This window comes from Lampris incognitus, chromosome 6 (genome assembly GCF_029633865.1).
Source record: "Lampris incognitus isolate fLamInc1 chromosome 6, fLamInc1.hap2, whole genome shotgun sequence".
NCBI classification, from domain to species: Eukaryota; Metazoa; Chordata; class Actinopteri; order Lampriformes; family Lampridae; genus Lampris; species Lampris incognitus.
In genome coordinates, this window is record NC_079216.1 from 37,083,312 (window position 1) to 37,108,876 (window position 25,565).

Here is a 25,565-nt window from a genome sequence, read left to right on the forward strand (position 1 = left end):
CTATTTTCAGGCACTTGCCTGGAGAGGCTTGAAGATCCTCATGTCCACACCATCTCTATTAGAATATTTAAATTTACTGCCCACTATATACAATCTATGAGCTAATGGGCAAACAAAATTGCCCAAGTTATCCTATATAGGTGGCAGGAATGACAGAAATAATGTACACTTCGATTTATGCAATCAACATTTACTTTAACTGTTTATTTGGTACAATTTTTTGCTTCAACTTTTTAGTAACATAAGCATTCTGGTTAAAGTTAACTCATTATGATACAGTATTTCTTTGTTATGCTGACTGGCCATATTATATGATAATGATTAGTTGTCCTACTTGAATTTTAGTCAAATGTACAGTGGGGACAGTGTACGTAATGGATGTTAAGAGGAACATCAAATTGGATTGTGCTCATTTTCAAAGGTGATAGAGCTGTCCCTTTATAATAGTGTTCCTACACCTGTGATATCAATTAACCTATTAAGAGATCTTTTCAAATTCACAGCCTTCCAAGAAAGACGCTAGACACTTCAACTGTGCCAAACGTGGTGGTGGTGTGGTAGTTAGGTTGGTCGATACTTTGTATAAACTCATTAGACGGGATTTGAGTAAATAGTGACCCCAGCACCCAAACAGAGGTAGCAGTCAATGTAAGCACCAACATAAAGGTGTCGGTTAACTAGAGTATTCATGTGTGATGCAGTTGCTTTTATAGCCACTGATTTATGTCCTACAGCCTTAATGTAACCATAACCATTTTGATTGATCTGGGCCTGATGAAGGGTAATGACTGCATTGGAAAACTGTCCTAGATACATTTTACAGTCTAATCTGATATATAATAATCTAATGTCTACTGTTCTGTTGGATCCTGTGTTGACACTGAGGTGGTTGCAGCTTGTCTTAAATTATTGAAATAATTTTCAGCCATTCTGCGTTAGTGCTTACCCTGTTAGCAATAAAGTCAATAGGTGTTTGTTTCGAGGAGCAGCCTGGAAATAAATGCATCATGGAGTGCAGTATCACTTAGGGTCATCATTAAATTGGCCTTGCATTGTGTCTGGGTGCTATGCTCATGCTGCTTTTATTTTGACCATTCTCTGTATGTTTCATGACTGTTGGATGCCTACAGTAGTGAGGCCCATACCTTAAAATACTCTACCATATGCAGCAACTTCGTTTCTGTTTTTATCATTAACTAATCACACTACTGTTGTTTGAATGCTAGAAACACATGGAAATGTAAGAAACATTTCAAGGTCTCAGAATAAAATTCACAGAGATCATATCTATAAAGAAGCCTTATTCATACCTCTATTAGGTGTATTGATATCGTAATGCACACTAATCAATGAACACAAAATGTCATGTTTCTGTGTTGTCAAATAAAATAGTTTTAAAAAGAGGTCACTTTCTGTTTCTTTCTCACCTGGCTCTTCATTCTGACTTGCTCCAGACCCCATTAGGATACAGAATGCTGATATAAAGTCCACTGACCTCCACAGACATGTTATTGAGAGGGTTTCATCAGTTGTCAGCACAGCACTTCAAATTCGGGATCTCCGTATCTGAGCTGCAGAACAGGTCCTATGCCTGTGCTTATTCCTGGCCTGTACTTATGCCCCCCCCCCCCCTCGCTCGCGCTCTCTCTCTCGCTCGCTCTCTCTCTCTCTCTCTCTCTCTCTCTCTCTCTCTCTCTCTCTCTCTCTCTCTCTCAGGGGTGGGAGAGATTCATCCTACAAAACATGTTGCCAAATACTGATGAAATGGTAAACTATCGTGGATTGAGAGAGAGAGAGAGAGAGAGAGAGAGAGAGAGAGAGAGAGAGAGAGAGAGAGAGAGAGAGAGAGAGAGAGAGAGAGAGAGAGAGAGAGAGAGAGAGAGAGAGAGAGAGAGAGAGAGAGAGAGAGAGAGAGAGAGAGAGAGAGAGAGAGAACACCAATACGTCTAAAAACCTTGTGACATAATCAGCAGCCACCGCCTCTAAACACGTGACTATACTTGAACCAGGAAGTACTGGGTCCCGATCATCAGGAAATCAAAACAAATAAAGTCCAGCTTGATAGCCTTTTGGAAACATTTCACTTGACTGTCTGGGCTGTTTTAACATTTGCAATGGATGGTATGTGTTGTTTCATAGCCGAAATCCGTTTTGACTGTATTGTACTGGGGTTTAGATTGATCAGTCTTGTCATGACAGTTTACGTTAACCTAGTTAGCTAATTTCAACTCACGCCAACTGTCATAGTTAACGCTAAACTTGTTTTGGATTCGAAAATATTGATGCAAATAATGTATTACGTCAGTGTACCCAATCATTCGGGTACCGTTTGTGTCTGATTGATCGGTGATGTTGCCTGATTGATCTAACAACCTGCCAAAGCAGCTATAAAATGCTTGCTAAGTGACTTGCGCTAGCATTACTGCATCAGCTAAGGCGAGCTGGCTAAGATGAGACAAGCAGGCAAGCTACTGTTAGCGTGTTTTTATGCTAACAGTTGTCAGTGAATGAGGGGGACATTTTGGTACATAATGTTCAGTATATTATGTAACAAGATACAGTATTAAAATAATAAAACGCATGCTCTATTTAAGAATCGTTCTATGAAAGGGTGGTCATTGTGATAAAATGGTATTATTGTTAATTCATTTTTTTCTGTTTATTTACAGAGACACTCTTTCAACTAAAGGTATGTATTTGTGGAAATAGTTATTTCCTCTGAGCTTTATACAACCAGTTAAGTAAATTATTTGTAGAGCTCATTCTTGCATATGTCTGCGAAACATACAGTTTACAGCTAAACAACTTGAGAAATTGGCGAAAAAGGCAGAGAAGGACTCAGAAAAGGAACAGGCCAAGGTCAAGAAGGTGAGCAAAGGTTCCTGCTAGTTCTCACTGTCGTGGGCAATGCTTTCATTTCTGTCTTTGGTTTCTCGTCTATTAAAATCTATAGAGCCTCAGAAGTTTTTGCTGGCTAACAAATGACAATGCCTAAAAAAAGATAAAATTACGTCCTGTACATATATTTCTTATAATATCTGTAAAGACGTGACTTGATATCGTAATAAACATCTAGACATGTTTTAAGTAGTGTTATTTTCCAAAATGAAGTTTTGCACCAATATGTCACTACCATTACAGTTTTTGCATGCCCGTATCCATACAACAGAACCTACCCTGTTTGCATTGTCCCTAACTACATGTGTAAAATCTTTTTAGATTTTTATATATTTATTTATTTTTGTATTTCACTACTAATACTACTGCTACTATCTTAATAAAAGAGAAAAAAATAGGAATACAGAAAGAATAGGTTTAACATTCAGATAGTACCTCAGTGAAGACGGTAGTAGAACTGCAACAGAGACAGTGATGTGTCTGTATTGCACTACCATGGATTTGAACTAATATTTTCAGTCTTATACCTGGTCATATTTACCATGAGTAGAAAATAAGATTTCCAGTATATAACATCTGAATGTAGAAGTTTTCCACTGCAGGTGATTTGAACATTCTTAACAAATGAAGTTGTGTAAAAGTACATTTTTACTTTTTATTGGTGTATTGCTAGCCTTAATATTACATCATCGATGTTCTCATGTTGTTACTTTAATGACTCAGGATGTTTGGAGTCTACCCTATGTGATCATACACTAGGGTGTGGCTGTTGAGAATTCTGCCAGTTTCTCCCAAGTGCAATCACACACTTGGGAGGTAAAACTCTAAAAGAAAACTGACGTTCTTTTAAAATCCAGTTGAAATGACTAATTAAGTCAACTATTGGTGTTTTCACACTGGCCAAAAAACCCGCTAACATCCACCTTTGGTCAACAGCAATAATGATAATAAACTTTATTTGCATAGCACCTTTCATATATAAAATGCAGCTCAAAGTGCTTTACATTAAAAACAAGGGAAACAATAAAACTCAACAACAATACAGATAAAATAAGTTAAAAGTAATAAAACACAGACCTAGGCAAAAAACATAAAACAAGGCAAGAAATAAAACCACAGTACAAGATAAAAAAATAAGAGTACAAGAAATAAAATGGAATTAATTAAAAGCAAGAGCATGTACATTCACCACCAAAGGCGGATGTTAGCAAGTTTTTTTGGCCCATGTGAAAGGGGTATATGTTAGGCTGGATTAATATTCCTGTCTGCGCTCCTGACCAAGGCAATGGAAAGGAGAACTGGACTTGGTCCCTGGGCGCTGTAGGTGCCCACTGCTCCTATTCAATAGGATGGGTTAAATGCAGAGAACAAATTCATTGTAAAAATACAATTCGTTGTAACAATACAATGACAAAATGAAGTGGCTTTCTATGTTATGTTTCACTTGCTTCAGAGCGGTTGTAGGATATGAATAGCAGGCATAATCCAGCAGAGGGCAGTGAAATTCTATTGTTCAATGAGGACTATTGCCGCATTGCCATAGTGATTCTAATTTGGCAAAGAGAACAAGGCTATAAAGAATATTTCCCAAAATTAATTCCGTCTTCATTTTTTTAATTTTTTTAGAAAACTGAGCGACCGCGTCTGGGTAGCGTAGCGGTTTATTCCGTTGCCTACCAACACGGGGCTCGCCAGTTGGAATCCTACAGACACAATTGGCCATGTCTGCGGGTGGGAAGCCGGTGGGGTATGTGGGTATGTGTCCTGGTCGCTGCACTAGCGCCTCCTCTGATCGGGGCGGGGGGGGGGGGGGACTCTGAATAGTGTGGTTCACGCGCTATGTCCCCCTGGTGAAACTCCTCACTGTCAGGTGAAAAGAAACAGCGGGTGACTCCACATGTATTGGAAGAGGCATGTGGTAGTCTGCAGCCTTCCCCGGATCGGCAGAGGGGGTGGAGCAGCGACCAGGATGGCTTGGAAGAATGGGGTAATTGGCCAAGTACAGTTGGGGGGAAAAAGGAAAAAAAAAAAAAACTGGGTGACCTCAGTATTCATGTATCAAAAAGGTGATCATATAGCCCATCTCTTTTTTTTTTTTATTGAACAACAATGCAACAACAAATTGAACAAAAACAGGCATAACACTTCCTAATACAAAGTGACTACTACTACTACTACTACTACTTTTGACTGCTCCCATTAGGGGTAGCCACAGCAGATTATCCGTCTCCATCTCTTCCTGTCCTCTGCATCATCCTCAGTCACACCAGCCCCCTGCATGTCCTCCTTCACCAAATCCATAAACCACCTCTTTGGTCTTCCTCTTGCCTGGCAGCTCCATATTCAGCATCCCTCTCCCAATATAACCAGCATCTCTCCTCCGCACACGTCCCAACCATCTCAAGCTTGCCTCTCTTACTTTGTCTCCATCCAATCTGAGCTGTCCCTCTCATATACTCGTTCCTAATCCTGTCCTTCTTCATCACTCCCAACGAAAATCTTAGCATCTTCAACTCTGCCACCTCCAGCTCCGCCTCCTGTCTTTTCGTCGGTGCCACCGCCTCCAAACCATATAACATAGCTGGTCTCACTACCATCTTGTAAACCTTCCCATTAACTCTTGCTGGTACCCTTCTGTCGCAAATCACTCCTGACGCTCTTCTCCACCCTGCCTGCACTCTCTTCGTCACCTTTCTTCCACACTCCGTTACTTTGAAAAGTTGACCCCCCAAGTATTTAAGCTCATACGCCTTCATCACCTCTACTCCTTCCTCACCATTCCGCTGTCCCCACTCTCATTCACTCATATGTATTCCGTCTTGCTCCTACTGACTTTCATTCCTCTTCTGTCCAATGCATACCTCCACCTCTCCAGGCTCTCCTCAACCTGCTCCCTACTCTTGCTACAGATCACAATGTCATCCACGAACATCATAGTCCATGGAGACTCCTGCCTGATCTCGTCTGTCAACCTATCCATCACCATTGCAAACAAGAAGGGGCTCAGAGCCAATCCTTGATGTAATCCCACCTCCACCTTGAACCCATCTGCCATTCCTGCCGCACACCTCACCACTGTCACACTTCCCTCATACATATCCTGCACCACTCCTACATACTTCTCTACAACTCCCGACTTCCTCATACAATACCACATCGCCTCTCTTGGGACTCTGTCATATGCTTTCTCTAAATCCACAAAGACACAATGTAACTCCTTATGACCTTCTCTATACTTCTCCATCAACATTCTCAAAGCAAACATCGCATCTGTGGTGCTCTTTCATGGCATGAAGCCATACTGCTGCTTGTTAATCATCACCTCTCCTCTTAACCTAGCTTCTATTACTCTTTCCCATGTCTTCATGCTGTGGCTGATTAATGTTATACCACTGTAGTTCCTACAGTTCTGCACATCACCCTTATTCTTGAAAGTCGGTACCAGTATGCTTTTTCTCCACTCTTCAGGCATCCTCTCACTTTCCAAGATTGTGTTAAACAGTCTAGTTAAAAACTCCACTGTCATCTCTCCTAAACACCTCCATGCTTCCACAGGTATGTCATCTGGACCAACTGCCTTTCCACTCCTCATCTTCTTCATAGCTGCCCTCATTTCCTCCTTGCTAATCCACCGTACTTCCTGATTCACTATCCCCACATCATCCAACCTTCTCTCTCTCTCATTTTCTTCATTCACCAGCCCTTCAAAGTACTCTTTCCACCTTCTCAGCGCACGCTCCTCACTTGTCAGTACATTTCTATCTATATCCTTCATCACCCTAACCTGCTCCACATCCTTCCCATCTCAGTCCCTCTGTCTAGCCAATTGGTACAAGTCCTTTTCTCTTTCTTTAATGTTCAACCTCTCATACAACTCACCATACGACTTTGCCTTCGCTACCTCTCTCTGTGCTTTATGCCGCATCTCCCTGTATTCCTGTTTGCGTTCTTCATCTCTCTGATTATCCCACTTCTTTGCCAACCTCTGCGTCTGTATACTTTCCTGTACTTCCTCATTCCACCACCAAGTCTCCTTGTCTTCCTTCCTTTGCCCAGATGAAACACCAAGTACCTTCCTAGCTGTCTCCCTCACTATGTCTGCAGTGCCTGCCCAGCCATCCCGCAACTCTTCACTACCACCCAGTGCCTGTCTTAACTCCTCCCTGAACTCCACACAACAGTCTTCCTTCTTCAACTTCCACCATTTGATCCTTGGCTCTGCCTTCACTCTCTTCCTCTTCTTGGTCTCCAAAGTCATCCTACAGACCACCATCTGATGCTGCCTAGCTACGTTCTCCCCTGTCACCACTTTGCAGTCTCCACTCCCTTTAAGATCGTGCCTCCAGCATAAGATATAGTCCACCTGTGTGTACTTTCCTCTACTCTTACACATCACACTGTGTTCCTCCCTCTTCTTGAAATATGTATTCACCATAGCCATTTCCATCCTTTTTGCAAAATCCACCACTATCTGTCCCTCCACAATCCTCTCCTTGGCGCCATACCTGCCCATCACCTCCTTACCACCTCTGTTGCCTTCACCAACATGTCCATTGAAGTGCGCTCCAGTCACCACTCTCTCCTTCTTGGGTACCTTCTCCACCACTTCATCCAACTCACTCCAGAATTCTTATTTCTCTTCTATCTCACACCTAACTTGCGGGACATATGTGCTGATAACATGCATCATCACACCTTCGATTTCCAGCTTCATATTCATCACTCTGTCCGACACTCTCCACCTCCAACACACTCTTGACATACTCTTCCTTCAGAATTACCCCTACTCCATTTCTCCTCCCATCCGCACCATGGTAGAAGAGTTTAATCATTTGTTTAATCAGCATGAGGACTGGAAAAATGGAAATGAATGAAGAACAACACCTTTTTGCAAATGCATGCATCGGTTGCATTTCTGCACGCTAAATGCAAACTATAATTTGATCTATAAAGAAAAAAATCACTGCAATCAAATGGCATATGATAAATTTCAAGTGGGACCTATGACTATTACAAAAATGGAAAAGGAAAATTTGGGTTAGTTATAGTCCCAACATGACAATTCTCCTTTTTGGAAGACATTTCAGTAACAGAGCCGAAAGAATAAGTCACAGCAAGGCTGCAAATATCCATGAAAATGCATGGTAAAAATCTGTGAAACTGGATTAAATACAGTGCATCCGGAAAGTACTCACACCCCTTCACTTTCCCCACATTTTGTTATGTTACAGCCTTATGCCAAAATGGATTAAATTCCTTTTTTTCTCATCAATCTACACACAATACCCCATAAGGACAAAGTGAAAAAGGTTTTGTAGAAATTTTTTGCAAATTTATTAAAAATAAAAAACTGAAATATTGCATGTACATAAGTATTCACACCCTTTGCTATGACACTCAACATTGAGCTCAGGTTCATCCTGTTTCCACTGATCTGTTTCTACATCTTGATTGGAGTCCACCTGTAGTAAAGTCAATTGATTGGACATGATTTGGAAAGGCACACACCTGTCTATTTAAGGTCCCACTGGTGACAGTGCATGTCAGAGCAGAAACCAAGCCATGAAGTCAAAGGACTTGTCTGTGGACCTCCGAGACAGGATTGTATCGAGGCACAGATCTGGGGAAGGGTACAAACAAATTTCTACAGCTTTGAAGGTCCCGAAGAGCACAGTGGTCTCCATCATTCGTAAATGGAAGAAGTTTGGATCCACCAGGACTCTTCCTAGAGCTGGCCGCCCAGCCAAACTGAGCAATCGGTGGAGAAGGGCCTTGGTCAGGGAGGTGACCAAGAACCGGATGGTCACTCTGACAGAGCTCCAGTGTTCCTCTGTGGAGATGGGAGAACCTCCCAGAAGGACAACCATCTCTGCAGCACTCCACCAATCAGGCCTTTATGGTAGAGTGGCCAGATGGAAGCCTCTGCTCAGTAAAAGGCACATGACAGCCCACTTGGAGTTGGCCAGAAAGCACCTAAAGGACTCTCAGACCATGAGAAACAAGATTCTCTGGTCTGATGAAACCAAGATTGAACTCCTTGGCCTGAATGCCAAACGTCACGTCTGGAGGAAACCAGGCACCTCTCATCACCTTGCTAATACCATCCCTACAGTGAAGCATGGAGGTGGCAGCATCATGCTGTGGGGATGTTTTTCAGCGGCAGGAACTGGGAGACTAGTCAGGATCGAGGGAAAGATGAATGGAGCAAAGTACATAGAGATCCTTGATGAAAACCTGCTCCAGAGCGCTCAGGACATCAGACTGGGGCGAAGGTTTACCTTTCAACACGACAACGACCCTAAGCACACAGCCAAGACAACGAAGGAGTGGCTTCAGGACAAGTCCGTGAATGTCCTTGAGTGGCCCAGCCAGAGCCCAGACTTGAATCCCATTGAACATCTCTGGAAAGACCTGAAAATACCTGTGCAGCGACGCTCCCCATCTAACCTTAGAGAGCTCGAGAGGATCTGCAGAGAAGAATGGGAGAAATACCCCAAATATAGGTGTGCCAAGATTGTAGCTTCATACCCAAGAAGACTTGAGGCTGTAATCGCTGCCAAGGGTGCCTCAACCAAGTACTGAGTAAAGGGTGTGATACTTATGTACATGCAATATTTCAGTTTTTTATTTTTAATAAATTTTCAAAAATTCTACAAAACCTTTTTTGCTTTGTCATTATGGGGTATTGTATGTAGATTGATGAGAAAAAAAGGAATTTAATCCATTTTGGAATAAGTCTGTAACAACAAAATGTGGGGAAAGTGAAAGGGTGTGAATACTTTCCGGATGCACTGTAGATGTAGTATGTAAGGTGTGTGTGTGATGCTCCTGGTCTTCCTCCCCTTCCACCTGGTCTCTTGTACACACAGTATATCTACCTTCCTTCTCTCCATCATATCAGGCAGCTGTCTCTCCCTTTACCAGTCATAGTGCCAACGTTCAAAGTTCCGACTCTCACCTCCAGACTCCTACCCTTTCTCCTCTCTCGCTGCCTCTGGACATGCCTTCCCCCTCTCCTTCTGCTTCGCCCAACAGTAGCATAGTTTCCCCTGCCACCCTGCTGGCCAAAAGTACCAGTGGGGGTTGCCTCGAAATCTGATTTATGATCCGCATATTATATTTAGCAAAGGCTTTATGCCTTGTCTCAACCCTCCCCATTTATCCTGGCTTTGGACCGGCACTAAGAATGCACTGGCTTGTGTATCCTCAGTGGCTGGGTTCACTGCTACAAAGTATAATAAATGTAAATAAATAAATAACTATATAAACAAATCCAGGCAAAATATCGCTGCAGGGGGAAAAAAGAAATAACTGTACGGGTTATACATGAGGGGAGTCTAGGGGTTTCTCTCAAAGATCATGCAATGTTTGAGTAGAGTATCATTTTTCATTTTAAGCGCTTTAACAATTTTAAGTGCTTTAACCAGACTATTTAATTCTAACTGAAATATTACACATATTGGGGCAGACTTTAGAAACTTATGTTTGTTGATGAAATACTTGGCATTAAGAATAAAAAAAACTGACCCCAAACTCAACACCTTTGTTGTCATTACTATAGCCACATACAATGTCCTTGAAAGAAAATTCGTAACTCTTATTCAGAGAACCAACAACATGTGAGCTGAGACCCTTCCAAAAATGGGTAGTCTTCTCACATTCAAAAAACAGATGTGTAAAGGTTTCTACCTCCCTCTCACAAAAGTCACAAGTATTATTTACCTCCAGATACTTTGAGATTGAGTACAAGGATATTATTTACCTCCAGATACTTTGAGATGGAGTACAAGGGTATATATTATGTAATAGTTTCAAGCTCACTTCCTTGACCTTATTGGGGCACTGATTGAATAATTCCCAACTGAGTGATCGAAATTATTTGTCATTTCCTGCTTAAAACAGTTCCTACTGAGGGCGTCCGGGTGGCATGGTAGTCTATTCCGTTGCCTACCAACACGGGGATTGGCAGTTCAAATCCCCATGTTACCTCTGGCTTGGTCGGGTGTCCCTACAGACACAATTAGCCGTGTCTATGGGTGGGAAGCCAGTGGGGTATGTGAGTATGTGTCCTGGTCGCTGCACTAGCACCTCCTCGGATCAGGGGGACTGGGGGGAATAGTGTGATCCTCCCACGTGCTACGTCCCCCTGGCGAAACTCCTCACTGTCAGGTGAAAAGAAGCGGCTCGTGACTCCACATGTATTGGAGGAGACGTGGTAGCCTGCAGCCCTCCCTGGATTGGCAGAGGGGGTGGAGCAGAGGTCGGGATGGCTCGGAAGAGTGGGGTAATTGGCCGGATACAACTGGGGAGAAGGGGGGGGGGTCTAAAAAAACAAAAAAAAACCCAGTTTCTATTTTAATTCTTCCTGTTAATTCTTCCTGTTAATATATATCACATTTATATACATATTAAAGATACATGTAAAGTCATGTTCGTGTGTATTCATACATGATGAATGAATAAAGGATGAATTTGTCAGATGAATTTTGGATATAGATGCAGTGACTGATTTTTTTTTGTTTACAGTGTTTGTGCTTGTTGCTAAGGTTTGTTGAACTTAGAATGAAGTTATGTTGAAGTTTATCAGTATATGCATTCAGAATCTATACAAACATGGAATAATATCAAAGAAGGTTGAATCAGTTCATCTGTATACAACGTTTATTGACAGATATGTTTCATCACTCAACTAAGTGAAATCTTTAGTGACATCTTCAGTCACTGAAGATGTCAATTGAGTGATGAAATGTATTTGTGTCGTTGAGTTAGTAAACGTATCCAGATGAACTGATTCAACCTTCTTCGATTTTCTTACCTAGATTATTGAGCATGCATCAAGACATGGAATCATAGTAATGGTGTTTAAGTGTTTTAACAGTTTGTTTCCCCATTCACCAGGCTCTCCAACAGAAGAATGTGGAATGCGCCAGAGTTTATGCAGAAAATGCAATCCGAAAGAAAAATGAGGGTCTTAATTGGTTGCGCATGGCATCTCGTGTTGACGCAGTGGCCTCTAAAGTTCAAACTGCTGTCACAATGAAGGGGGTAAGCCTCTGTGTGCAATACATTTGCTCTGTCCTTGCCTATATATATCATATACCATGTTCTACAATAGCATAGCCATGTGTAATTCCAACAATGTTTATTGAATCTTCAGGGTTTTCGATTACATTACATTACCAAAGTAGTCATATTACATCATTACATCGCTTACATTTCTTCTGACCTACACATGTTTTCATCAGATAGTTTTCCCCTACTTTTCTCTTAATCAAACTTCTAATTTTCACATATTCAAAGCCCTGAAGATTTTTCTTCTGTTTCATTACATTTACTTTTTAGGGTATTTTACTTATCCACACTCATTTATATTGAGTTAAACAGTGGAAAAACCTAAAATCCTAGATCAGGAACAATAAATACAACTTTGCTTAAAGTCAGGTCACTGGTCCGAGCTGCAGGAATCAGGTTACATTCTAGTGATGGTAGAATGATAACGTCAGAAAGGGCCAAGAAAAGAAAATCTAACAAGGGTCAAAGAGAGATAAAAGGACGTTTCACTGTGATAGAACTCAGGACATTAATAATGATAATTATTATTAACTAATCAGCATGTTTATTACTCTGATTTTATTCGTTTTTGTCCAACAGGTGTCCAAGAACATGGCCCAGGTGACCAAGGCCCTTGACAAGGCTCTTGGCTCCATGGACCTTCAGAAGGTTTCCGCTGTAATGGATAAATTTGAAACACAGGTTCAGAACCTTGACGTCCACACTTCAGTGAGTAACAGGAACACACTTTTGTGCATATGCTCGCATTATGCTGAAATGTACAACTGTAGTGTGATGTATCTACATAAACAAGCAAGCAGAGGATCCCAAAAGCCGCATTCCTCAGCTCTTCCAGGGGAACCTCAAGGTATTCCCAGGCCAGCTGTGAAAAGTAAACCCTCTATCATATCAGGGATCTATCTGCCTATGGTTCCCCTCCCAGTAGATTGTAACCAGTGAAACCTCTAAAGGGCTTTGCCAGGGGTGCATCTTTACCAATCATCTAAACTGCTTCCTAGATGACTAAGCCTCTCACCCTGTGGCGAAGTCACCTGTCTGCCACCCATGTGTACAATTTCCTCTTTTTTTTTGCTGTTAACCAGCACTGGTAATATTAGCAGTGGATTGGGGATGAGATTATCCAGTAAATTGAAAGCTTTATTCGGTGCACCTGTCCCTTGTTTATTGCCATGTCCTGATACAATGGTTGTATTACTGCAGCCATGGTGTCTTTCTGATGGTCATCTTTTTAATCCATTTTACCCTCACCCATGAATAAGTTCCTGACATACCAAAACAGATGCTCATTGCTGACCTTCAACTCAATTTACATCATAGTCTGCAGCAAACCACTTCAGTGCACATCAGAGATCATAGTCTGACAAAGCCAAAAGGAAAAAATAATAAGCAATCAGCAGAAATATCTCCCTATTGTCCCTAAACTGAATAGTCCATCGACCTTGGGTGCACGTCCACATCCTGTCCTCGATTTCAAAACATTAGAGGAGCCAAGGCATATCTTTCAAATGTGAATTAAATGGTCTTGTTGTAATGGGACATCACCCTTATTGGTTTCCTTTGTTGATCTGTCACCGTTTTGTATGATAAGAGCATGGAACTATTTAATGCTTTGGGTGTCTTCCTTGCAAATCTTGGAATTTGACTGATTGATTGATTGATTTTATTTCAAACATGTTAAAATAACAAAATAAGATATGTAGGCAGGAATACAAATAAATGGAAATAAAAGTGAACATATTTTGCACACTCTGTAATAACTAGTCCATGTTCCAAAAGGGCGTAGGAGGAAGTAAAGAACTTTTCTGGTCTTACCCCTTTTTTATACATTATCAGTCAAATCAAAACAAAACAAAACTTTCAAAACAACAGTGAGAAAAAAGAGGAAAGACCAGTGCATGGAAACCAAAATAAACCACAAAATGACAAAAAATAAACAAAACGGCACAAGTCAAACAAGGTGCCTTACACATCCTGCATCATGTCATGTATTCCAGTCCGCCTCTTTGTTCATCCATCCTATATCTGTTCAATTTGTTTTGTTTTTAAATTCTTTTAAATTCAGGGCTATTTTTCACAGCAGTATATATTACAAAATGTATATCAAAACAATAACAGTTTATTTTTCTTCTGCCATTCAGGTTTTTCTTTTAAACTTACAAGAGAAAGTAAAAAAGCGAAAACAAAAAAAACACTATATATATATATATATATATATATATATATATATATATATATATATATATATATATATATATATACACTACCGTTCAAAAGTTTGGGATCACCCAAACAATTTTGTGTTTTCCATGAAAAGTCACACTTATTCACCACCATATGTTGTGAAATGAATAGAAAATAGAGTCAAGACATTGACAAGGTTAGAAATAATGATTTGTATTTGAAATAAGATTTTTTTTACATCAAACTTTGCTTTCGTCAAAGAATCCTCCATTCGCAGCAATTACAGCATTGCAGACCTTTGGCATTCTAGCTGTTAATTTGTTGAGGTAATCTGGAGAAATTGCACCCCACGCTTCCAGAAGCAGCTCCCACAAGTTGGATTGGTTGGATGGGCACTTCTTGCGTACCATACGGTCAAGCTGCTCCCACAACAGCTCAATGGGGTTCAGATCTGGTGACTGCGCTGGCCACTCCATTACCGATAGAATACCAGCTGCCTGCTTCTGCTCTAAATAGTTCTTGCACAATTTGGAGGTGTGTTTAGGGTCATTGTCCTGTTGTAGGATGAAATTGGCTCCAATCAAGCGCTGTCCACTGGGTATGGCATGGCGTTGCAAAATGGAGTGATAGCCTTCCTTATTCAGAATCCCTTTTACCCTGTACAAATCTCCCACCTTACCAGCACCAAAGCAACCCCAGACCATCACATTACCTCCACCATGCTTAACAGATGGCGTCAGGCATTCTTCCAGCATCTTTTCATTTGTTCTGCGTCTCACAAACGTTCTTCTTTGTGATCCAAACACCTCAAACTTGGATTCATCCGTCCACAACACTTTTTTCCAGTCTTCCTCTGTCCAATGTCTGTGTTCTTTTGCCCATCTTAATCTTTTTCTTTTATTGGTCAGTCTCAGATATGGCTTTTTCTTTGCCACTCTGCCCTGAAGCCCAGAATCCCGCAGCCGCCTCTTCACTGTAGATGTTGACACTGGTGTTTTGCGGGTACTATTTAATGAAGATGCCAGTTGGGGACCTGTGAGGCGTCTGTTTCTCAAACTAGAGACTCTAATGTACTTATCTTCTTGCTCAGTTGTGCAACGCGGCCTCCCACTTCTTTTTCTACTCTGGTTAGAGCCTGTTTGTGCTGTCCTCTGAAGGGAGTAGTACACACCGGTGTAGGAAATCTTCAATTTCTTAGCAATTTCTCGCATGGAATAGCCTTCATTTCTAAGAACAAGAATAGACTGTCGAGTTTCAGATGAAAGTTCTCTTTTTCTGGCCATTTTGAGCGTTTAATTGACCCCACAAATGTGATGCTCCAGAAACTCAATCTGCTCAAAGGAAGGTCAGTTTTGTAGCTTCTGTATCGAGCTAAACTGTTTTCAGATGTGTGAACATGATTGCACAAGGGTTTCCTAATCATCAATTAGCCTTCTGAGCCAATGAGCAAACACACTGTACCATTAGAACACTGGAGTGATAGTTGCTTGAAATGGGCCTCTATACACCTATGTAGATATTGCACCAAAAACCAGACATTTGCAGCTAGAATAGTCATTTACCACATTAGCAATGTATAGAGTGTATTTCTTTAAAGTTAAGACTAGTTTAAAGTTATCTTCATTGAAAAGTACAGTGCTTTTCCTTCAAAAATATGGACATTTCAATGTGATCCCAAACTTTTGAACGGTAGTGTATATATGTATATGTATACACACACACACACACACATATATATATACACATGGAAGAAAAAAAAAGGCAAACTTTATACAATTTGGGAGAGGTAACGTGTGTGTATATAAGACTATACAGGAGAGAGGTGATATGAGGATTCCCAGTTTGTGGTAGGGAGAGTGTGAAGGTTCCCAATGCATGGTAGGGGAAAGGAGTGTGAGGGTAGAGAGAGAGAGGGTGTATTAAAATCTAATTAATTCAATATCTCCACAAAATCTGGCCTTAAGGGCCTCACATATTTGACCCACTTGGTCCAGAATTTAACAAACTTCTTTTTCTGAAGACAGAGGGAAAAAGTAATCTTTTCTGTAACATAAATGTCATTTACTATATCTATCCACTCCTGTATTGTGGGGGGTTCAGGAAGTAACCAATGTCTTGTGAGTGCTTTTTTACCAGCACCTGTCAAAATACCAAATAAATATTCATCCGGCTGTCCTGCCTGGAAATCGGCATTTCCTAAGAATATTGTGGAAAATTGCAAGGGCAAATCATTATTAAGTATGCTTTTCAATGCTTTGTGAAGCTCTGCCCAGAAAGGTCTTATCATCGGGCACTCCCAGAATATGTGCCAGTGGTTGGCTTCCTGAAATCCACACTGTCTCCAACATTTGGTGTGTCCCCCCATCAATATGTGCTTTCTGTTTTGGTCTAATAAAAAATCGACTAAAACACTTCCACCCAAACTCCCACCATATGTGGGAGTTGGTGCATTTCCAATGGAATTTACATACATCAAGCCAATCCTCATTTGATATTGTAAAGTTACCTTCTTTTTCCCATTTTTCTTTGATGTATTCTGTAGAGTGGGATTTTTTTGTCATAAGGCCTTTATAAAATCTTGAGACAACACCCCTATTTGAGTCTTTTTGATAAGCACCAATAAATATCCTCAGTATAGGATCATTAAAGTCTGTTTTATCTTTAATGTTATGTTCAAAATGATTATGTATCTGGAGATACCTATAAAAATCAGATTTTTCAAGATCATATTCTTTCCTCAACTTTTCAAAGTCTTTTAAGTGTCCCTTTTCTGTTAGGGAATAGAATGTTGTTATTCCTTTTGAAATCCAGGACTTAAATCTATAATCCATTTTATTAGGCTTGAACTCAGGATCATAGGCACACCATTGAATTATTTGTAATGTATGGCCCAGTTTATATTCTTCTCTTATCATATTCCAGATTTTTAGTTGGGCGTTAACCCATGGATTTTGCACCTTATTTATAAACCTTCCTAAATTTTTGTGAGCCAATACTGCATCAATTGGAGGATCATTCATAATGGAGAGTTCATCAATTTGTTATTTTTAAAGACTTATTTAAACTTACTTAATGATTTACACGTCTTCATTTCTTTTCCACAGTTGTTCCATAGATTGACTCCTTTGATGGTTATACAATTAAGTTTTGCATTTGTCCTCACTAGTTGTTTTTTGAATATACATATTCCTCTGTGATCGAGTTTACTTTCCCTCATTTGGAACAACTTTTGGACACCATTTGATAACTGCTGATTTTTTTTAATTCTGTACATGATTTGAATTGTTTTGAAGTCAACCAAATCCTTAAAATTTTTAGTGCTTTCAGTTTGTTAAAGAGTGGGTTTGTAGGCTGTCTGTAAGTGGTTTTGTTTACAATTCTTATGGCTCTTTTTTGAAGGATGAAGATTGGATCTGTGTTTGTTTTGTATGTGTTCCCCCACACTTCCACACCGTAAGTGATGTATGGAAGTATGAAGGAACAGTACAAGGTGTATAGTGCTGGTTGATGCAGGAGATATTTGATATATATTGCAATTGACTTTGATATTTTTGCTTTAATATACTTTATATGTGGCTTCCAACATAATTTATTGTCTATTTTTACTCTAAGAAATTTGATTTCTGCCACTGTTTCGATTTCTACATCATTTATCATGAGCTTCTTGTTTGAATTTGTTGACTGATTCCCAAATATTAGGAATTTTTTTTGCTTAAATTTAGTGTTAGTTTATTTGAATCAACCAACTCTTTAGTTTCTTCAGTTCATTTCCTGCTGTATCCAAAAGTTTTTCCAAGTTGTCCCCGATGCAAAGTAGGGTTGTGTCATCTGCAAATAAAATTATTTTTAGTATTTTGGAAACCTCGCATATATTATTAATGTATTGAGGTCAAAAGCATTGGGAACATTAGTATTTATTCTCTTAATAGAACAAGCATATTTAAAGCATTCCAGATTCATGACTAACCATCAAAGAGTGCCCTTAGCGTTTATATGATTAAAATCATATCAGGCCTTGCCAGCCTTAATCTCTCTTGTCTTAACTCAACTCTGACCTTTAATTTCTTTTGTTTTTTTCTCCAGGTGATGGAGGACTCAATGAGTTCAGCCACCACACTGACCACACCTCAGGAACAGGTGGATGACCTGATCCACCAGATAGCAGAGGAGAGTGGCCTGGAGGTGATGGACCAGCTTAATCAGTTGCCGGCGGGGGCCAGCTCGCTGGGTGGCGAGAGCTCACGCTCCCAGGAGAGGGAGGACCAGCTGTCCCGACGGTATGGACCACTGTTTGTGCTGTTTATTGTGTATAATGCAGTATTTGTCGGAGGTCTCAGGCTCCTTATCAATCATTTTTCGAAAGAAACTTAAGGGCTCGCTCCTTCAAAGACTGACCTAATAATTCAAGTAGCAGAAATAGTAGAGTAGATGCTAGTCATAATTATTTGTCAAATCTTTTGGTTTACAGCGTTTTTCTTTCTTTTTTTCCTTTTTTTTTTTTTTAGATTGGCTGCTTTGCGGAACTGAAGGCCCATTCCAGTAGAGGTGGTGGGCATACAGCATCTGTGTGGAAACGGATAAACAATACGGCAGTAACAGGATCTGTGTGTGTGTGTGTGTGTGTGTGTGTGTGTGTGTGTGTGTGTGTGTGTGTTTCTGTCGAACTGCTCCTACCATGAGGACTTAACGAGCATATTGATTACCATCTCCTGGTCTATAAATATACACACTCACACACTGAGTTGAAATGACACCCATGAAGGCATGAAATTCTCTGTCTCTCTCTTTCTCTATTCTCCTTTTTCAGTCTTCCTTTTCTTCTTTTTCAGTCTTCCTTTCCAATTTCCCATTAATTTACCTTTCCCCGAGTTCTACTCCTTTTCTCTATTTTCCTCCATTTTGTATGTGGTGTCTCTTTCCCTATCTGACCCCCCCCCCCCCTTCAGTCCAGGGCTCCCTCATGCATCACCATCACGACCACCTCATCTTGTGGCTGACAGTCCAAATTGTTAGTAACACAGATTTGAATGGATCCTTTAATAAAATAAAAAGAAGCATTTTACATATTGTGAAATTATGATAAAAAGACAGAATTTTAGCAGGTACACATATTTGTATAAGGGAGTTTGCTCTCCCTGGCACTTACTAGGTGCAGGGTGAGTGAAGAAGCTGGATGTATTATGTTTTCTTTTCTTTCTTTTTTTATGTAATGGGCTGTTTCCGACCTGCTGTTCGATAGTCTGCTGGAATGTATGATTCGGTGGTTTCAAAGAACCGTTCATAATCCGAGGCACTGCATTTTGAGTCTTTGGGGAAGCAGGAGCCATATACATTACATAAGAAGAATACCCATGTGTGCATAATCTGATGTAGGATAGTAGTTCAGTTTCTTAAGAGGGAAAACACAAGAAACGTTGATAACACTAACAGATAATTGATTTTGTAAAATTCATACAAGCAGAGTAAACACCTCATGACATTTTTATAATGCAATGTAAGGACAATCCTCAGTTACATTGGAGCTTTTCATTTAGTTTCATATGATTTATTTTTGTTCCCATCATTGTTTTGGTCCAGATTTGTTGGTTATTGCACATGCCTGTATTATGTTTGCTTTGTACTTTACTTTTTACGCCTTATTTGGGATGCAGGTGCTTGCATAGATGCTTCCCGCACAGTGCCTGAAGGATCCGCAGTTAAAAAGTGAACAGTAATAAATGGAAGCTAAATTTGACCTCATGTATTGAACGATAGCATGTCACTGTAGAAGCAGAGAATTCCCATTTCTGTCCCTGCCATATATGTTTGAGATGTTATTAACCATAGTCTGTATTTCTTCAAGTTTGCAGGAGCAGGGCAAGTGATCTGAGTTTAAAAATAATTTCTTGAACCTCTCAGGCCAATATGTATCCAACGTTTTTTTTTTTTCAGATGGGCTTGATAAATAAATGGCTCTAGTTGCCAGAACTGTCAGTGGTGGATATTAACTGTTAAGTTAATCTCTTGAACTCGGTTGTAAGTGCCAATCTGGTTTTGGATGTCTGACTTATAGTTGTCAGGGTCAGTTTTAAAGGCCTCTTCCTGTGACTCTTAGTAACATGTTCTCTTTTTAAAGCCTTTGAATTCGATTTTGAAATTATTTGCAATTATATCCATTGGTTCCAACCCATAAATCAGGTCTCAGGAATGGAGCTAGCAAAGTATATACAAGCTGTGCCTTTTTCATTTGGCAGGATTCAGTTGTTGTGCTTATGTAGCCTTGCAAAGAAAGGATATACTTACAGAACATGTTTTAAAAAAAATCAAATTATTTTATAGGTCACCGGAGGGGGCTTTCACATGGTTCGAGTCAAGGGCGAACAATATGGAGATTAAAGAGGGGAGTTCAGATTTGAGGATAATGTCAGGATGTTTTTAACACAGTGAAGGCCGATCTCTGTTCGTTGTGCTCTGTTATATAAAACCATGATCTGTTTTGACCAGCGTTGATGTTCCTTTCTTTGAATTCATTGTGTATTTAACAGTCCTGAGGACAGGCATAGGCAGACACACCAGATATAGGCCTACGATAGAGAAACTTCACTAAGGAGGGCAATATTTTCCTTTTTTTATTTTAAAATGGGGGACTTGTTTATACTTATTGCTTATGTGCACTTCGCAGGGCTTTTTGTTTTTATATTTATCATGTGAACAAATAAAATTAAAATTACCCTAACAGGTAACATCTTTTGTTCTGATTTGAATTTTTTTTTCAATCCAAAGAGAGGACTTTGAAACTGATGTAAATTTGTGTAACAGTTGACTGCACCAAAGCCATACAAACAAACCATGGCAGCAGTAATAGAAACAAGACACTACGATCTTGAAACAAGGACATACAGGAGATCCGTAACAATCACTACCTGTTGGTGTTTTTGCATTGTATCCTACGGAAAGGTCACACTGAGTGCTTTCGACCCAATGCAGGGACCTGACCTCCTTTCAGGGCCGTCAACGCTCCTCCTCTTTCCAAAGATGAGACGAATTCACTCTTCACAGAGGTAAACTGCTCATCAACGTCACTTCAGGTTCCACCAACCAATAAGGATGAAGGAGGGGCGGGGCCAGGAAGGAAACGAAAGTAAGCTGTACTTTATCATCGCATAGAAGCGAAACAAACAACATTTTAAAGAAACGATCAGTGTTGAAACAGGAAACGCCTGTCTCGTGGACAATTCATTTGTGTATTATTATAATATGAATAAGGAAACAGAGGGAATACGTCATTTGTTGTGAAACTTATCTCATTGTGTTGCAGCAACTACTAACTAGGCTTCCCCTAACACCACCTACTTTTCACATGGCACCATCCAAGCACTCACCTCTAGTACTAGTGGTCGTTTATGTTTTCTTACAAGAGGTCCCGGAGGACACACGACCTTATTCTACCCCCATTCTGCAGCAGGCATGAGGATAATAAGGGGAGATTTCCCTGAAGAGTTAATAACACACAGCAGGAGAATAACATGACATGATCTGAGAGGGACCTGCAGCAGGCTGAACGCTGAGTTGGGCCTTTTAATGTACTTTTTTTAATGTTTCCTTTTATTTATAATTTTCAAGCCTTGCTGTGCACTTTAACTTTAGAGCCCTATTATTCATTTTTTGTGTCTTTGTCCCTTTCTCTACAGAGATGGACTAAATAACTGTACGTGAGTGAATGAGTCAGTGAGTGAGTCTCTTTCCATGTCTGAGTTGCTTCGCATGTACAGAAAGGTCATTTCCAACAGTGTGTCTAAATTTGGAATGGCATTGTGGTATTTCCCAGTTTAATCACATATTCTTAGTAACATGACATAATGTCAATTAACATTTGCTGAGTGGGAAAAGACCATGTACGTGTGTGCATTGTTCTGAGGGAGACGTGCTGATCTGTTAGAGAGGACACATCCTCTGGGCAGGCGGATCTAGGCCAGCCAAAACAAGTCAAATCATTTTGGGCTGGTGCTGAATAAGCATCCCGGTACAACACACGAGGATCACGCATCAGGCTCCTTGCGATCCTGTCATCTGTCGCAAGGGGACATTAGAACAGGTCAAGATCACGACTTTCGGGTGTTTTGGAGGCGTTCACCTAGGCTGGAGCTGCTGTGTTTACACACCCAGCGTGCTGTTTACTCACTGTTTGACTCTGCACTTGCGGACGTGTAAACAACAGTGTTTCCAGAATGAATGCTCGAGGCTCACAACTTCTGCGCTCGCAGCAAATGTGTCCGCAATTCCTCACCGACTGTCAGGACCGTCGCGGTGTGAGTCGACAGACTTTTTATCGCCTAGAGCACTTTTCCTTCCTCTTCTCTCTGCCTTTCTTTCCTGATAAGTCAGATGTGGGGCACATCGTCATAGCTACCGTGGTGAACCAACACAACCCCAGGGAGCAGCGCAGCGTAAATGACAAACATGGACTTCGCGTGCTTCGCGCGCCCCACAACAACCGCCTGTCGCTCTGTTAAATGTCAATGACGAGGCTACGCTGCACACACCGGCGGGTTGTCTTTGCATGCCCTGAAATTTTTCCACCGTAGGCCACATTCTCTTCCAAGAGGCCAAGGCTTTGCCATGGTGACAGTAAGTGGGCCACACAACGCGGAAAACACAATGGATGATAAACGACCCAACCCGGTTTGAATTCACACTTGTGGAGCGGTGACACTTGATAGCCATGACTTGATATCCGTACAGCTTGGGCAGCTTTCCCGCTATAAAATACTGACATTACTGACCCCCTCCGCTGGTAGCAAGTGAAATTTATCTGCACATACGTACATATAGCATGCACCAAGATTAATGGAAAAATAAACGAAAGTTCAAGGCTCTACCGAGTAAAGCTACCTGGATTTGTCGACACGACGGAATACCCCTAAATACTACATTGGGTGAGACGGCAGGTGGTGTCACGTTTCAAGTTGTGTTTGCTGTTTGGTATGACAAATAAGCAATGGCCTCCTTGGCAGCGAGCTGGAATTGGATACTGTAAATGAGTGAGTGTGACAATCTGCTGAACGGCCAGAATGTTTCAACGAGCCAAAGGTCAGAAGTGGGACACTGATTGTGAGATATTGTGTTTCACGAACGGTGAAAACACGGAATGGATGGGCAGCGAAGAGAAGCAGATACACAAAGACACAAACTGGATCACACGTTTAAAAAAAGGAGGAAATCACACCGAGACAACGTGAAAACGAGTCAAGCCATGAACTATATTGAAATACACCTGTTATTTGTTAGACAGAAGCGACAGCATGAACGTACAGGGTACGGATGGGGCCGGATGAAGAAGTCATATCGGCAAATCAAGCAGGCCTGGTTCATAGCATCACTTCAACCAGGACTTGCTGCATAAAGACAAAAGAGCCCTTGGCTAGGGTGTGTCTGAACAGGAAAGACCGTGTTATTTTATAATGTTCGGCTTTTCTGCGATGACGAATTCATACGTTATCCATTTGTCTCTTACAAAACCTAATCACCCCCCACACACACACAACCCCATTTGCTCATCACACTGTCAGCATTCAAAACCGTTCGTGTGTTTGATTGTGTGAATGGGTAATCCCTCCCCGCATCACCATGGAAACACATCATGGTGTTATCCCGCTGTCATCATGAGAGACACACGGCGGGGGAAATGAACACCCCCGTTAATGGATTCTTCTCTCTCTCTCGCGCTTTCTCTCTCGTGTGATGTTGGTGCTTATTTGTTGGGGGACTGTAGAGTTAACGCTCCGGGCTGCTCTGATTGGATTAGATGGGGGTTTAAGCAAAGTGTGTGAGGGATGGTGAGGGAAACGGAGAGAGCGAAAGAGAAAGGGAGGGCGAGATATTTGCCATCAGACACGTAGATGGTAATGAAAATATGTTAAAAAAAAACCAAATAAAAAACGTTACGTTTCAGCGGCTTTTTTTTTAATTAAGAAAGAGGGGGGGGGAAACAACAGTTGAAATCGTCCGAATTTTTGGACGTTTCCGTTTAGCTTGAAGCTGGGGGAGGAAGGGAGGAGGGGTTGGGGGTAGCTGTACTGTAAAGCGCTCGGCTCGTGCAGGGCGGGGTGATGTTTCAGGTTCCGGTATAAAGGCGGCGAGAAAATGGGAACTAGCGGACGGAATGTCGAGCCGACCGCCGGCGCTGTCGTTTCACTGCCGACAATATGAGAGGTTTTATCGTCTGCTGTAACCGGGCGGCGGCGTAGAGGGCTTTTAAGGGGTGGACGCTGCCTGGCAGAGGGGATAAAGCCGTTGCGTGTACGGCGCCCCTCCGCCCCCTGTCCGCCAATATGAGGACGCTATTTGCATTCTGTTGTCTCTTCCTGATTACAGAGGGAGCGGAACGCACGGCGACGACCGGGTCCCCCCACGACAACGGAAACGACACGACTGCGAAGGTGACGGCCGACAGCAGCGGAAGGTACATCAAAATCGGCGACGGATCTTCGCAGGAATTCGAGTTCCCCGAAAACACTGACGGCGTGATCGTCGTTTCCAGTCGGTACCGGAGCGCCGCCGCCAGCAGGAAGGGCCGTGAGAGCCTGAAGCAGACGGTGAGAGTGAACTCCCTGCACCCGGAGGTCCTCTCCATCCTGAATGTCACTGACGGCGGACACGCCGGTCCACTCAAGAGTTACATTATAAGCATCCGCTCCGGTTTGCCGGGCCGGGCCCAGCTGCAAATCCAGCTTCTTGATCTGGACCAGGACTCTGTGCCGGTTCTGATTGAGGAGAGGACGGACTATTCCATCAGAGTGGCGCCCGGCGATGACGACGGAGCCGCCCGGCTGGCCCAGTCGGGCGGCTTGTCCCACTTCTCAGAGAATCCCGTGCTGTTTGCCTTGTTGCCCCTAATCTTTGTCAACAAGTGTGCCTTCGGGTGCAAGGTTGACGTGGAGGTGCTGAAGAGTCTTCTCAAGAGGCCGGTACCGTTGCTCCTTGGGGTGACGGGTCAGTTTCTGGTGATGCCTCTTTACGCGTACAGTGTGTCCAGGCTGGCCTCGCTACCCAAGGCGTTGTCTCTCGGCCTGGTCATCACCTGTTCTGCTCCAGGCGGAGGTGGGGGTTATCTTTACAGCCTGTTGCTAGGTGGCGATGTCACCCTGGCAATCTCCATGACGCTGGTATCCACGGTAGTGGCAGCGGCGGCCATGCCTCTGTCATCGGCGCTGTACGGCTGGTTGCTGGGGGTCCATGCTGCTCTGCATGTGCCCTTCGTCAAGATCCTGGGGACCCTCCTGTTCATCGCCATACCCATCTCCCTGGGCATGGTGGTTAAACTGCGGCTTCCTGCCCTCACTCGCATCCTGCTAGCACTCATACGACCCTTCAGCTTTGTCCTCATTGTAGGTGGGATCTTCATGGCCTACCAAATGGGGGCATCCATCCTGGCC

General features: G+C 41.9%; 2 protein-coding genes across 2 annotated transcripts in view; both read left to right on the forward strand.

Moving 5' to 3' along the window:
* The first annotated feature begins 2,004 nt into the window (after window positions 1–2,004).
* chmp1a (charged multivesicular body protein 1A) lies at window positions 2,005–20,866 on the forward strand. The gene is made up of 7 exons (XM_056281270.1): window positions 2,005–2,121; window positions 2,670–2,689; window positions 2,791–2,868; window positions 11,797–11,943; window positions 12,550–12,678; window positions 18,235–18,428; window positions 18,657–20,866. Exons 1-7 carry the CDS (start codon window positions 2,115–2,117, stop codon window positions 18,676–18,678), a joined length of 597 nt encoding a protein of 198 aa, XP_056137245.1. The 5' UTR covers window positions 2,005–2,114; the 3' UTR covers window positions 18,679–20,866.
* Window positions 20,867–24,247: 3,381 nt separating this feature from the next.
* The window catches only part of slc10a3 (solute carrier family 10 member 3), a 2,435-nt gene continuing 1,117 nt past the window's right edge, over window positions 24,248–25,565 (forward strand). Inside the window, exon 1 of the mRNA XM_056281263.1 lies at window positions 24,248–25,565. This exon is cut by the window's right edge and continues 1,117 nt beyond it. Coding sequence (XP_056137238.1) covers window positions 24,462–25,565 — 1,104 coding nt within the window. The 5' untranslated portion in view covers window positions 24,248–24,461.

Coding starts and splice junctions, on each gene's coding strand:
- chmp1a (XM_056281270.1), top strand. Junction 2,869..11,796: donor AACAGGCCAAGGTCAAGAAG/GTGAGCAAAGGT, acceptor CCCATTCACCAG/GCTCTCCAACAGAAGAATGT. Junction 11,944..12,549: donor CTGCTGTCACAATGAAGGGG/GTAAGCCTCTGT, acceptor TTTGTCCAACAG/GTGTCCAAGAACATGGCCCA.